Source organism: Eurypyga helias, unplaced genomic scaffold, assembly GCF_000690775.1.
Source record: "Eurypyga helias isolate BGI_N326 unplaced genomic scaffold, ASM69077v1 scaffold35304, whole genome shotgun sequence".
Taxonomy (NCBI): Eukaryota; Metazoa; Chordata; class Aves; order Eurypygiformes; family Eurypygidae; genus Eurypyga; species Eurypyga helias.
Genome location: NW_010245417.1, coordinates 7,352 through 22,900, shown reverse-complemented (window position 1 = coordinate 22,900; position 15,549 = coordinate 7,352). Strand labels below are relative to the sequence as shown.

The following is a 15,549-nucleotide window of genomic DNA, read 5'->3' as shown; positions in this document are numbered from 1 at the left end:
AGGATGCTTATGAGAAAGGGGAGAACCAGACAAGTTATATGAGGTAGGCCACCCAGCCACCCACTTCAAGACATCGTCTAGACTTTCAGACACAAGAAGAGCAAAGATTGCTGGATGAATATGAAGTTTTCTGAGAGTGCTGAATTTTTCTTTCAACATTTCAGAGAAATGAGAAACGGGAAAACCTCTATCGTTTATGTATTTATGTTTTGAGGGGGCTGGGGAAGGAAGGGTTAAAAGTTTAAAAAAAAAAAACCCAGCTTATAAAAAACCCAGTTTAAGTAAGTTGCCAGTTGTTATTGGCTTGATGTGCTTCAGTGTTTATTCTGCCTGATTAATAAATACAGAGACAGAACAGAAAACTTGGTATGATCAGGAGATTAGAGATCATACTCGTTACAACTTAGAATATCAGATGTGCCAAAGACGTTCTTTCACTGTTGCTAGAGGGAAAGAAGTCAGAATTTTCTCATTAGGATAAGCAAAAACTTTTATTTTTATGGTGTGAAAGACTGATTTAACATGTTTCTTTTGGCTTCAGTGTCACATAATATTTTTGATCTCTGAAGCACTTTATTCTTGTATTTTATTTCCATGCATATTTAGTGCTCTCCTTTCCAGGCAGGATACCTCAGGAAGAATAATGATTAACTGTAAGAAAAGTTTTATTTTTCTTAAAATTTATTACTTAAAATCTCTTGATATCCACATTCCTGTGGTTTCTGATGAATCTGTTGAAAGTGTCTAAGGTGCGTGACATACTACTGTGAGTTGTTTTCTTTCTTCCAGTCCTCTCTTTGACAAATACTCTGACTACCTTCTCGAGCCTTAACACTGCAGAAAAGTTATCTGCTATGATTTTGAAAGTGAAACGGACCACACTGGTCCCTTGTTGAGAAAGAAAGTGGTAGCATGTAAAGCAGTTTCCAGATACCTTTGTAAACTACCACGTCTGTAATGGACGTCAGAAATAAGGCAAGTAAGGGGGAGTACTAACACGTGTGCACATCAGGTGCTATTTTGAGATGATGTCTTTTCATCACCTTTAGTCAAGTATCTGTGGGGTTTCTTCTTCTTGCTAGAGAGAATCAACAATATAACTTGTTAGCTGCTAATTGTTTACTCTGATGACCTTCCCATGTCTTCTGCTTTGCATTCTTTGCTCTGATTCTTAGACATATTCCTTGAATTTGAGGGTGGTTTAGGTGGACTTGCATAGACTGCATAATACAAAGAATTCCTCCTTGGATAGTGCCCTTTAATCTCCGCTTTTTACAATTTTTTAAAACTTATCTACCTCTCCTTTCAGTACTTAAATTCCTCTTAGTTAGTTTTTGAAAGTAAAGCTTAAATTTACCTCCTGACTCTCAAGTTACATTTTTTTGAATGCATAGATGAGATCTCTTTCAGTCTCTTTTCATTTGTCATTTCTCTGATAGGAGTAAGAAAATAAAATAACTTGGTTGAGATTAAAGCTCTGGGGTTTTTTTTTAGGTTTCAAATAATCTTGATAACAAGTACATAATTTTAATGCGGAGCACATGGTGGATGTGCTCACCAAGCCACTTCCTTCATGCATCAGCAGTCCTGGCTAACTGGGGAGGTCCCAGTTGACCGGAAGTTAGTGAGTATGATCTACAACAAGGGCTGTAAGGAGGATCTGGGGAAGGTTAAGGAGCAGTTAATCTTGAGTGCCCTCATGTGGCACATAGGGCTAACTGGGGAGGTCCCAGTTGACCGGAAGTTAGTGAGTATGATCTACAACAAGGGCTGTAAGGAGGATCTGGGGAAGGTTAAGGAGCAGTTAATCTTGAGTGCCCTCATGTGGCACATAGAGGACAACCAGGTGACCAGGCCCAGCCACCATGGGTTTATGAAAGGCAGGTCCTGCTTGACCCCTCATCTTCTTCTGTGACAAGGTGACCTGCTTAGAGGGTGAGGTCCAGGCTGTGGGTGTTGTCTGCCTGGACTTTAGTAAAGCATTAGACACTTTCCCACAGCATTCTCCTGGAGAAACTGGCTCATGGCTTGGATGGGCACACTCTTTGCTGGGTAAAAACTGGCTGGATGGCTGGCCCAAAGAGTTGTGGTGAATGGAATTAAACCCAGTTGGAGGCTGGTCACAACTGTTGAAGAGGAAAAGGACCTGGAGATGTTGGCAGACAGCCAGTGGCTGAATATGAGCCAGCAGCGTGTCCATGTGGACAAGAAGGCCAATGGCATCCTGGCCTGCATCAGGAACAGTGTGGCCAGTGGGTCTAGGGTCGTGATTGTCCCCCTGTACTGGGCACTGGTGAGGCTGCACCTCGAATCCTGTGTTCAGTTTTGGGCCCCTCACTAGAACACAGACGCTGAGGTGCTGGAGCATGTCCAGAGCAGGGCAACGGAGCTGGTGAAGGGTCTGGAGCACAAGTCCTGTGAGGAGCAGCTGAGGGAGCTGGGGGTGTTCAGCCTGGAGAAGAGGAGGCTCAGGGCAGACCTTATCGCTCTCCACAGCTATCTGAAAGGAGGTTGCAGAGAGGTGGGAGTTGGTCTCTCTCTCAAGTAACAAGCTATAGGATGAGTGGAAATGGCCTCAAGTTGTTCTGGGGGGTTCAGATTGGATATTAGGCAAAATTTATTCAGCAAAATGTTTGTCAAACATTGGAACAAGCTGCACAGGGCAGTGGTGAAGTCACCATCCCTGGAGGTATTTAAGAGATATGTAGAAATGGTGGACTTGGCAGCTCTAGGGTTAAAGGTTGGACTTCATGATCTTAAAGGTTATTTCCCACCTAAACAATCCTGTGATTCCAATAAAAAATGTCGGTTACTTACTTTTACCTTCTAATCAGTTCAAAGACTTTAAGTCTAATGTATTGTGAAAATAAGCAATGAAGTAAAGGAATAATATATTTAAAGCAACATACATTGTGTTTGCGAGACTGTTAAATTATATGCTTCCAGTGGAGTTAATATTGTTAGCAGCTATTCTGTTCTGGAATGAAAGGTTTGGTGTGTGGTCAGTTACCTTATTCAGCAGAGGTTCCTAGTACAGGTTAAGCAGGTTCTTTTCGTGGAATCTAACCCTTAACAAATGAAGACTATATTCACTGATTGAGAGGTTTTGTTTGTTTTCTTCAGGCTCTTCTCCCATTATTTTTATTATGTGATTAAAAACATAATTACATAATGTAATCTAAAAAAAAAATAAAGCCAAAATTGCCTTTTCCAGATGTCAGAATGCAGTATGATATGTATTCTATGTGAATGGTTATGTTTCATTTCATGTTAAGAATGTAGGTGCTGAATACAAATTGGTCACTTACATATGTTCTTACCGTTTGATTAGTGTTCTCCTTTTTGTTGTCACTACTGTCATCCAGTTGAGCACTGGATACTTATTATAAAAATAAGCACTGTGCACTATGAAATCACCTTATTGCATCAAGGAAGCACAAGTCACAAAACATGATCACAAACAGCATGGGTTCATTGATGGCTTATATCGAAACCATGAGATTTTAAGAAGGGTTTAGAAAGGAATCCCTTTTTAGGTGTGCCTGCTGCAGGAGGCTGTGTTTGTTGGGTAACGCTGGGACTGGTAGATTTCTGGATGTTAATCTCTCATACTTTTAATTCAGGTAATTTTACAGTAGAAAAAAGTGTAAAATCCAAGAGAATGAATTTAAGGAACCAAGAAAAGAGCTCATCTATCACTTTCACTTTTGGTGCATACAGAATTACATAGACCTACTCGTGCAAACTGCTGAACAAGCACTTCTGTCAGTTTAATGGAGTGACTTCAGTAGCCAGTAATAGCTAGCAGTCTTTGCTTTTGCAAACATCTTGAGGAAAAACCTGCAGGTTTCAGTTTATACTTAGAGCATACATTTTTACAGTACGTGTTCATAGGCATGGTTGATAGCAGGCATTTGTTGTTGAAGTAGCTACTTAACTAGTACTGTAGTACTACCACAAAATCACTTCTATTGTGATTTAAGTCAGTTTGCCTGAGTTTTTATTTTGGGTAAAACTGCCCAGTTATAAGAAAAACTAACAAACAAAAGCTGAAAATACATTGTTTTGAGAATATTTTCTTAGGATTATTCCTTGGAGAAATTTCAGTATCTTCTGACTCAACATGTTCTTGAAATTTAGGAATATCATGCATCCTGGCTATGCTTAAAATTTTCCTAAGAAGTGTGTTTCTGTGTATGGTAGAACTTTTTTGGAGCCTAGTGTTTAAATTTTTCATATTTTCATGCATGCAAACAGCTTTACATATAGATAGCTTTTGCAGATAATCAAGTGTTCTTCGTCTTTTCTTTGGGGTTGTCAGCCCAGAACTGCTACATGTTGAGTACCTAGAGCAGGTAATTTAGTGCAGTCTGTTTTCTTCTTTGCTGTGAGCAGTACAGCATGGAGGAAGAGGTTAAACAGGTGGGACGCGAAGGGGCAGTTGGAAGAAACAGGCAGCAGGTGCAAGGAAGTGTGAAAGAAGAGATTAAGCCTGAGGCAAGGAGAGGTGGAGGTAATTGAAGAGATTTAGAACAGAGAAAACAAAGGTGAAATGAGTATAAGCAAGCAGGGGCTCCTAATTTATGAGGATCTGTAGCCACATGATGAAAAACCTGGAGACAAACCTAGATTTATGTCAGCTTTGCTTCCCTAATCACCAGATACGACATACTGGAAACACACCTCACTGTTTTTATCTGTGGTGTTCACAGAGGATAACAGTCTACTAGAGTAGAGGAGAAAATATAAAGGCACACAGGATCTTTATTGGTATGAAACAGGCAAACGAAGAACAGCTGTGTGCTATTCCTGTATTGCAAAGGGAAGGAAGCATACAGTGAAATGACAAGAGATAATGAGAAATTATTTTCATACTAGTTAAATTGTAGAAATGCAATGATAGTCTTTTGGATTCCAAGAAGACTTATTAAGACAAGTTCATGGCCCATCAGAAGCTATGAAGCAAGGTGGTCTGTGTCCAATATCTGACTGAGGATGTCCTTAAACTGCACATGATTTGGCACAAGTAGTTGTGTCATTATAATATCCTTGCAAAGTTTTGGCCAAGAACTGGAGTTCTCTCTCTGTCTTACTGGAGGCCTATAACCTTTACGGTTCCCTTTCTCTCTCTGGAAGACTTCAGAAATTCTGAGATAAAACTGTAGGAGAGTAGCTGAATTTCCATAAGCAAAAATAAACCAAACTTCTTTAAAAAGAGGAAAGTAGATGTAAATTACAGAAGGAAGTGATATTGTGAAACAAATGACCACTGATTCTTTGAGTGCTGATGCCAAAAGGAATGGCAGAAGGCTCCTGTGAATCATAGCAGAGAACAGCTTTTATGTTCTGGGTGTACTTGCAGAGAAACCAGTATTCAGAAATGATTGAATTTATTCATTCTGCTCCCATTGTCAGCAATCAGACAAGATTTGCAAGAACATTTATACCCAGGAAGAAAACCAGTACCGTGAAACACATACTGTGACCTTCATGAAACAATTAAAGCATTTTTGAATCACGCATCAGAGCCTTCCCAGAAGAGGGAACCAGGCCCATATGGTCTCTTGAAGTTACTCTTTAGTGTTACCTGTGTAAGAAAGATGTAAACATTTTTGATCTTCTAGCACATTGATGAAGTTAAGATTTAAAATGAACATGTGATCAAGGCAATCTAAATGGTTAGAGAATTTTGATTTGCTAATTAATAAAAGTACAGGAGATGACCTGTCCTGATGAGTTCCTTCTATGCTTTTGTCAGACTTTGTTTCTCTTGGGAGGGCTGCCATATAATGATTTTTGATGTTTACAGGGATTCTTCTGTATATGACAGAGTAAAGCTTGAGGCAAGGTAACTAGAGAGAAGAAAGAACAGAAGGATAGATGAGATGGAGAGCAGAACAGGAAGAACACACACACATTCTTTTCATTATTTATATGAATGCCCTCCTGCATGTCTGATTGAGGCTTAGGCTGTGGATGTGTTACAGTAAAGACTCATAGAGGAAACCTGAAAGGGAAGTGAATATGCCCAGCTATGGAACTATTTATTTTTGCATTATCATTCTAATCTGGAAAGATGCTTGGATTATATCTTGCAGTGGTGACAGAAAATTAAGTTGCTTATTCCCAGAGACAACAGATTTCCTGTTTTTTTCGTTGCACAACTTCATCTGTGGTAGCAGTGCAGGAAATACTGATGGAGGCTGCTGGCAGCCCGTCTACACTGTCTGAGCTGAACTATCATCTAGCTCTCTGAGAGCGGAGCTGGGAGAGAGACTTGGAGCAGTCAGATGACATCTGTACTTCCCCTGCATGAAATCGTTCTTTTTCATATAAACACGCTGATTAATTTCACTTGCAGAACTGCATAATATGTATTCTAGCAGACATTACATGCAAATTTTTAATCCCTTTTCAAAATTCCATTTTATTGCTATATGGATGTTTTAACATGCTTAATTTCGATTATATTTGCTGCTTATTTATTTCACATAATGGTAGAACCTGGAGATTGCAAAACACCAGTAAGAATAGTGGGGGGCTGCCTGTGAACACAAAGGTGTTCCAGGCTGCAGGAAGCCGTAGACTAATTTGAAATCCCTAGGACAAAACACAGTTTGTGTGTTATGTTCGTTTAGGTTAATATACAGAAATAATAAATTATAATGTTGATGGTTCTTGTGAGGAAAAGCTGTCATACTGACTGCTGTTTCCAAAGAGACAAAATACCCCCAATTAAGAGAATGAGGTGACTAATAACACAATCTAACATTTTATTGTTTGAGTAAATTATTTATAATGTGAGGGGAGAGATACAGTGTGTAAACTTTTCTGACAGCATACTTCTGTTGAAACTGGTTGAATTGTGCCAGCAAACATTCTGGTTTTATAATCTCAGCTACTGCAGCAAATAAATATTGTTCTTTTATGAGAAAGTTCAAATCTGTAGCAATTAGTATTCCCCAGGCCTAATTTTCCACCTGATAAGTGAAGACAAATTTAATTAGAAAAGGTGAATCTGGGAATTCTGCTGGTAGCAGATCATCTGCTTGCATATGGCTTCATTAAAAGGTCCTGTCTGTTGCTTCTCCTCCCTTTTGAGTGTGTTCTGGTAGTAGTCACTACACCGAGAGAACAGTGTGCTGTGTGCTTCAGGACTTCAGGACTTTTCCATCCTACCCTGTGTTTGACTTGGTCTCTGTATTAATTTTAAAGTTCGTGTATAAAATAATAAACTTCAAGGGAAGTAGGGCATGGATATGATTGCACTTTTTTTTGTGAATATAGCCGTCTGTATTTTTAAAATACTGGTTTGATTGTCTCTCCTTTTCTTGTGGATAGGGACTTTCTGGATGTGTGATTCTGCTCCCCATGAACACTGAAGCTGGTGTTGCAGTGGCTATTAATGCCTCTTCCTTACCACCCTTGCCTTACTCACTTCACAATTTGTTTCTTCCTGTCTGTTTATCCCAGGGCAGTTTTTAGGAATCATCTAAAACTGATCTTGTGGTCTTTAATTTGTTAATTTTTCCTCTCCCTCTGCTGCTTTTAGGGTGGGTTTGTTTGTTTATTGTCACACTGCAAGGCACAGTAGGGAGGTAATTGTCTATCAGATGTACTATAGATTTTATTATTGATCACATTGTGCAGTAACAGTGGGATGTCAAATTGAATTTCAAGCTCGTTAATGTTGCTGCACTGTGATGGCTACTAAGTGATGTACCCCTACTGATAGGGCATACTGTGGGTCTTGTTTTGAGGTTCTTAGACTTTGGACATTCCTGAAAGTTCATCTAGTTCCTCATGATAAAGCAGTCTGGAAACTTATGTAATTTCTTTTTGAGGAGATTGTTTCAGATGTTATCTTTGACCTGTTTCTTTAACGATAGACTTTTTCTCTGTGGTCAGATGCAGGTACAGCCCTAACAGTAGTGTCTGTTTTGTGGCAGGGTGCGATGTGCTACCTGCACCCGAGATTTGTCAGGGAGAGCACCAGACGTGGCTGAGGATCTGTGCAGCAGGCATCTGGCCATAGCAGGGTCTCCAACGACCACCCTATAGTCAGACACAGCAGGAAGGAAAACCCTGTTGTCTGTCGTATTCCATATAGGTGACGTTTCAAATGTACCGTGTGTGAATCAGTGCCGTTCTATGCCGAATTTCTGTTTCACTAGATCTAGAAGTGTAGACACTTCCAAATCTTCACATCTTTCTTGCATCAGTTACTACGGTTCAGATGTTTTCAGTTTTGTTTTGGAGCAAACTGTGCAGAAACTTCAAGCCAGACTCTGTTTTTGTCCTTGAAATTCGGTACTTCTTTGTACTCTGACATTTGTTATCAGCATATTCTTTCCTTCTGTTTGGGTGGAAATTATTTGTAGGTACAAACAAATCTGATGTAACTGTACATGGTATATTTCTTCAAGGTAGTCAGTTGGGCTGTTAAAACATTAACTGCTTTCCATTTGTATATAGAAAAATCCTTTGAATGAGAATCATCTAAAATAGCCTATTTTAAAGAGTATATCTATATTGTCCCTTTCCTTAGTTTTCTTCATGTGATCCACTATATACTTAATATGTGAAACTTAGTTGCTAATGAAATCTCTCACCGCATACATTTTTCTACACTTTGCACTTACTTTCTTCTCTTTATAGGTGGAAGAAATTGTTGATATAGGAGCATTTGCCCCAGAGGACATTCATGTTCCCAAAATCTATGTTGATCGTCTGATACAAGGAGAGAAGTTTGAGAAGAGAATTGAAGTAAGTAGCTGGGCTTCTTGGTCATAACATATTTCAGCTTGGGGTGTAATTTAGAATTTACAGGGTTTTTGCTCTAGCCACCAAGTCCTAGCACTGGGAAGATAGTGTGAGAAAGACCTGTCAAGTTTTACTGAGTACTGGAGCTCAGGTAGTACTTAGTAGTTAGGTGGAGGCCTGAGAATTGACCCTTGTTTCTTATACCTCAACCTCTGGTTCAGTCCCTTAATCATTTAGAGCAACTGCCTGTAGTCCTGGATTACTTTAATGCAGTGGAAAATTTTATGGGAAATGCTATTTCATTCTTCCTCCTTCTCCCAGGTCACCTGTAGACACAACAGCAGGAACATGTAGACTAAGAACTTACTTTGACAATTAGATTCTTTTCTGCTGGAGAGCTTTTGACATAGGCACATAGGGCCAGCCTGAGCCCTTTTTGTGCCGTGTATTGAATTACATTACATTGCAGATCTCCTGGAACCTTTCTTTCCTTTTTTTTGACAGGCACCTTCTTAGCCAGTGGCATTTCTGGTCTGAGTAAAATATGTCAGTAGCTATTAAGAATTGAAAAAATAATATTCTGACACTGAAAACATCCGAGAAAATTATGATTATCTAATTGTTTTTTTGCTTCTGTGGTTTTGCCTCACTCATGCTATGTCCCTGTGTTCATTTTGGTGATGCGATAATGCTCTTAAAGTGCAGTTGAAAATTCTGTATTACTCCTGTGTCTTCATAATCTGGAGGTGGGAATTATCCAAAATGTCATCAGAATAGCTGGTGGAGAGGGAGATATACGCACAAGGAAAAAAATAAGTTGGGGAAAAAAAAAAGTGCAGAAAGGAATTGTAATAATTAAACTTCTATTATTTAAATCAAGTTAAAAAGTCTTAGAAAGTCATACAAAGCCTTTTCTCTGAGTAAACTCTTTTATGAATGTTAAGGTTAAAAAGCCTTTTTTTCCTTCCATCTATTCATTCTGCAAAAGCATATTACCTGTTGTTGAGTATTTGACTGGAAACAGGTGTGTCAAACCTTTTTTTTTTCTTTTTTCTTTCACTCAGCACATTATATTAGACTGCAGATAATCGTCTGTTTGATTCTTTGGAATGGATGCAATATCTCACAGAAAAGCTCTTCTTTTCATGAGAGAAGTGTACTTTGCATTTATTAAACAGATGTTCTTACAGCAGTTCAGCAGTGGATAAAGAGGTGACTCTTTGTCCAGGAAGACCTTTATACCAACAACTAACTTTCTTTGACTTGGCTGTGTGAATGAATACAGCCACCTAGTCAACTGCCCCCTTCCCTATGTGCTTAAGAAAAACAGGAATTGAGAGTGGGGAAAAAAAAGCTACTATAAACTGCACAGCAAAGTTGTAACAGAGATTAATTATCTTAGTGTAATTTTGTAGTTCTGACAGTTGCACCTCTCATTAATAGAAGTGTAGGAATGAAATGGCAGATTTATCTACTCTTCCATAAAACATTATATATGAAGCATGTGGCTGTACATATGAAAGTGTTGAGAATGATTAGAGGTAAGAGGAGAGGGATGAGGAATACAGAGAATAAAGAGAAGCTACTTTCTTGTAATTCTTACTGGCTTTAAATAGCAGTTTCTGCCTAATTTGTCTCAGATGTGGTCCCTCTAGTGCAAGTAATTCTTTCTATCCAACCTACTCTTTGCTGCAGAGAAACTGTGATTTTCTTGCTTTTTCTGTAACTCACAAGTGAAGCAATTTTGGGGAAAATAGCCAAGGTACAAAAAGAAAGTTGCTGAGATTAATACTGCTTCTGACTGCCTAAGAGCAAAGTGACTCCCAACATGGGGGGGAAAAAAGACAGTCCAAAAATTCTTTTGTTTGATGAAAAGGAACAGATGATAATTTTGCCTGATGTGTTCATTATGGCCTGAAGTAGGAGAGGATATGAAGACGTGTAGGGGTGCAGGACTTGATACGCATGGGAGAGCTGCACAAAGAACATAATCTATGTAAACAATAATTTACAAAAAAGGTCTTGCAAGCTTCTTGAACATCAGTGCATTTTCACCTACATGTGGTTTAGAAAACATCAGCTTAAGGCCAGGAAGTCTCAGGAAGCAACTTGGTGCAGATTTATGCAAGATTATACAGATTTATGTTTGAAAACGCAGTTGCTTAGCTCCCAGCATCTTTAGATGACTGGCATTTGTCTGTCTCGTACATATAAATCTAAAATAGCACCACTGAATTGAATGAATGCAGAAAGAGAGCAGTATTTGTATTTTAGGCTGACATTTCACAAATCTATTTAGGTATCACTGGGGTAATGAATCGCAGGCTCGCTAGTTTGCACTAATGCTTGGTGCCTTCTTCACCAGTTGTCTGTGTATCACGTACTCTGTCAGCCTTGGCAGTACAGACAAAGGACTAACATTTTGCTCTAGGCTATCACTGGGGATATTTGATGACTCCATTGGCTTCGAGAAGGTTGAACTGATAGAATAAAAGGTCATTTTTTGTATCAAATAGATAAATAACATTGTTCTTAGACAAAGTATCTCAGTGCAATCACAAATCAGGGTTTTGCGTCTTGAGAAGCAAGAATCTGGATTCTGATCTTTACTTGTGATTACTTCTTCTTGTGCAGCGCTTATCAATCCGTAAACCTGAAGACTCAAAAGCCAAAGAGAAACAAGGAGACAATGTGAGGGAGAGGATCATCAGACGGGCTGCTTTAGAGTTTGAAGATGGCATGTATGGTATCCTTCAGCAGTGCAGTAGGTTAAACTAATGCCTCACCAGGATAACCACCGCAGCTGTTTTGTTGAAGACAGGTTAATTGCCATGGTCATTGTCTTTCCCAGAGCCTGGGATTCTGTTATTTTATTAACACCCTCTTGAAATAAATGGGGTGTTAAGACATAGGGTGCCTGGACTTTTTATCCAGGCATATGCGGAGTTGAATGTTTTACAAGAATTTCTTGGAGAAGTTGCATACATTGGAAATGAAGCTTACTTGCACTGTGTTTTTTATTATATAAAGCCTTTGACAGAATGCAATTAGATAGTCCAAATGGCAAAATAATTCATCACAAATGTGAGGCATCTATCTAAAAATGAACTTGTTTATGAAGAGAACAGTTCTAATCTAATCATAATACAATGATAACTTTTTTTAATTTATTAGATTGCAGTAAGTGTGTTCTTCTTTCTGCCTTAACGGGTTCCCTTCAGCTAATCTGGGTATTGGAATCCCACTGTTGGCCAGTAACTTCATCAGTCCAGATATAACTGTTCACTTACAGAGTGAAAATGGAGTCCTGGGTTTGGTAAGAGTGTATCTTGATCACGTATTGCAATGTACTTAACCTTGCAGTGGCTGGGGTTTATTCCCTGCCCTCTCCTGACTTGATTATAATTTTACCAAAAATCACATTCAGATATATGTCATATTGCATGATTATAAAAGACTGACTGGGAATTTTTAAAGGCAATGCTTGTTTCAGGATTATAGTACTACTTTGCTGCATATGTTCTGCAGTAAGTGTTTTGTTGTAAGGAGTTAGAACCTTCAGTAGTTTGTAAGACCAAGGCTTGTAAGCCTTATTGAGCCTAACTTTAAATAAAACTTAAAAGTGAGTATTGCTTTCACTGTCCTATGGCTTCATGAAGTTGCACCTACATATATTTTTCTGAAAAATGTCTGTCGCTTAAAAAGCAAAAAAGCAAACCAAACAAAACCCCCACTGTGTGGTTATTTAGTAATTCTAACAGACTCTAACAATACGTGCATTAGTCCTGATATGTTAGTGGATGTAAATTATGGCTTATATCATCAGGGATGTTGTTCTGCTAAAGATGAAAAGAATGCATGTCTGTGATGATCTGTTTTGAGTAATAAGCATTAGAAATAATAAAGCAGTCTCAAAGGTATTTTAATATAAAGCTGACATATGTCTGTGTTGTTGTCAGGGTCCTTATCCACTTGAAAATGAAGTAGATCCAGACCTGATTAATGCCGGTAAAATATTTTAAATAAATTTAATTTATTGAAAATGATTATTCATTGCTAATCTAAAAATTTTCTTTTAATTCAGTATTTGAACCCAGACCCCCATTTTATTTCCTTATAAATATTAATGTATTTGTCCTCTTTTAAGTGAAGGTTGGTTTTGATCAATGGATATGTTTAATATTCTAGTTAGAGAGCTCAAGCTTTGATGCATTTCAGTAGCTACTGAAGGGAGCTCTCTTCCAGACCAGGCAGTAAAGAGTCAACTCTTTCTCTTCAGAAATGAGATTGTTTTGTGAAGCTTATTTGAGAATATAGTTTTGTTTCCCTGCTAGTTTTCACCTTGTGTCTTCTAGAAAATGGTTTTGCCATGATTTATCTCTGGGACATGTTTTAAAAGGCCCTGTGTATAATGGCCTGATTTACTCCTGACTAGTGAGTTTCCAGGAATGCAACTCATTTGCATTTGGAGAGAGAGCAGTAGCCAGGGCAGGGGGAAGGAGCCCCCACAAACAGGAGCTGGATCACTGGAAGGCTCTGCTTTGGGCAGCTGCTTTTGCCACTACATAGGGGAGAATGCCAGTCCTCATGTACTGTTTTCACCCAGCTGTTTTGGGGCATTTCATCTCAGAAGCAGCCATGAAATGTGAAAACAAATTTTTTTAATGTTTTAATGTGTCTGTCCAATTTCTGTTTGCCTAGAATCCTATAATAGTTTAGGTTGGAAGGGACCTTAAAGACCATCTAGTTCCAACCCCCCTGCCATAGGCAGGGACACCTTCCACTAGACCAGGTTGCTCCAAGCCTCATCCAGCCTGGCCTTGAAGACATCCAGGGATGGGGCATTCACAGCTTCTCTGGGCAACCTGTCCCAGTGCCTCACTACCCTCTCCGGGAAGAATTTCTTCCTGCGATCCAATCTAAACTTCCCCACTTTCAATTTAAACCCACTACGGCTTTTTTTTTCTCTCAACACCAAAGCCACCCCCTCAGCTTCCTTGTAGCCCCTTCAGGTACTGGAAGGTGCTATAAGGTCTCCCCAGAGCCTTCTCTTCTCCAGGCTGAACAAGCCCAACCCTCTCAGCCTGTCCCCATAGGAGGGGGACAGCCATTTTTCATGGAAAGTTGTGCCTGTGTCCGTTCTCTGTTTCCATGTAAAATTGCACCTATGTTTTGCATTGTAACAAACAGGAGTAGGTCGTGGCACCTTATAAGTTCTCATTTATGTTAACAGTATAGGTGATAGACCCACAGCTGAAATCTGAGTTGTGTTTTCATAGGGAAATCCTATGCATTCTGTATTTTATTTATGTGTACATATACGTACATCAACACATATATACATACATACATGTGTGTATATAGGTTTATACATACACACATATATTTATGGGTGCATACATGTATATCGGTATAGACAGTACCTTCCTCAGTGGGAGTTAGCCAGTACAATTAAACTCTGAAAAGTCAAAGGAGATAAAGCAATGGCATCAAACAAGCTTTTAATTTAATATCACGGTGCAGTCCAGCAATCGTTCACTGGCTTGAAACATTTGCTACCTTGCTTAGCTAATTGATACCATTATCTTACAGCTAGGTTATTACCCCTGTTTCAGTATTATGTTTTAAATAAGGAGTCATTTAAGGCCATCTTCTGATTTGAAATAAAAATTATTATGGAATTGAGTCCAGCATTTCACCAGTATCTAGGTAACTTTTGTGATACACTGTATGTAGGAAAATGTCAGAGGAATGGGAGAGCTGTGTTAATGCTTGAACTGAAATTGAGATTTTTTTAAAAAAAAAAAAGCAAACAAAAACAGTGTTGAAGGTGTCACTGGAAGGAAAAAAATATTTAGAACAAAAAACATTTAGTAATAAAGGTGAATTTATATGCACACACACACGAACTTAAGATCTAATATGGGTGTGTTAGAAGTGAACACGTTAACAGAGTGTAGATGGAAAAAAAATATCCAAAAATCTGATAAATCCTATGAAAAATCATTCTGGTTTTATATAGATGTGAAGATGATCTTAAATTGTTATTTATGGCTGAAAAATATTTTTAAGAGATAAACTTGCAGCGATGAAGCTAACATAAGAGGTCAGAATGCAACATGGAGGTCAGATTATTCTAGTATTGGTAATTCAGTGTTAAGCACCTTCACGTGTTTCTCTAAAGTTGCAGTAGGCAGGACACAGGATAGGTGAACCTCAGCTCTACCACCAAAATTATTGTTACCACTGCTGAAACATTCAGAAGCTGCTAAATCCTACTGACAGTTGGGTTAAGACCATTCTAGATCCTTTGCAGTCAAATGTATAAATCCATGTGAAGAGAAAAGAAGCTAAATGGGAAAGGAATAGAACTTAATTCTGTTCACATTCATTGACTGGAATGGTCCATTATCAGCCCCCAAAATCCACATTTTCAAAATATACTCCTGGTTTGGGGTTTTGCCAAATTTTTATCTGCAAATGCAATTGCATTTCTCTGAAATATGTATGGTACTTCGTTTGTCACATTTTCTGTATGTCTCACATGAAGTTTACCTTCAGTCTAATTGAAGGGTAGACTTCTGTCTTACAGCAGAAATATTTACAAGCGCTGACTTTCTGAGAGTATTTTCAAGAAGTGGGTAATACGATGCTCTTGTTACATTACTCTGTGGTCCTCAGCCTGCCTGCCTTTCTCCTCAGCATTGCCTTAGCTTGTCACTTTATCACAGGGCTTTTGTTCCATGTTGCTGTTTGCAGGCCAAGTTTTCTCTCCCACTGCCTTGA

General features: G+C 38.8%; 1 protein-coding gene across 1 annotated transcript in view; it reads left to right on the top strand.

Moving 5' to 3' along the window:
- OXCT1 (3-oxoacid CoA transferase 1) overlaps nt 1–15,549 on the top strand; it is a gene marked incomplete at both ends in the record, with an annotated part of 34,897 nt that overhangs the window by 17,425 nt on the left and 1,923 nt on the right. The window contains 4 exons of the mRNA XM_010150040.1: nt 8,659–8,766; nt 11,398–11,509; nt 11,985–12,079; nt 12,723–12,771. Of these exons, the coding sequence (XP_010148342.1) occupies nt 8,659–8,766; nt 11,398–11,509; nt 11,985–12,079; nt 12,723–12,771 (364 nt within the window). The remainder of the gene's footprint in view (nt 1–8,658; nt 8,767–11,397; nt 11,510–11,984; nt 12,080–12,722; nt 12,772–15,549) is intronic.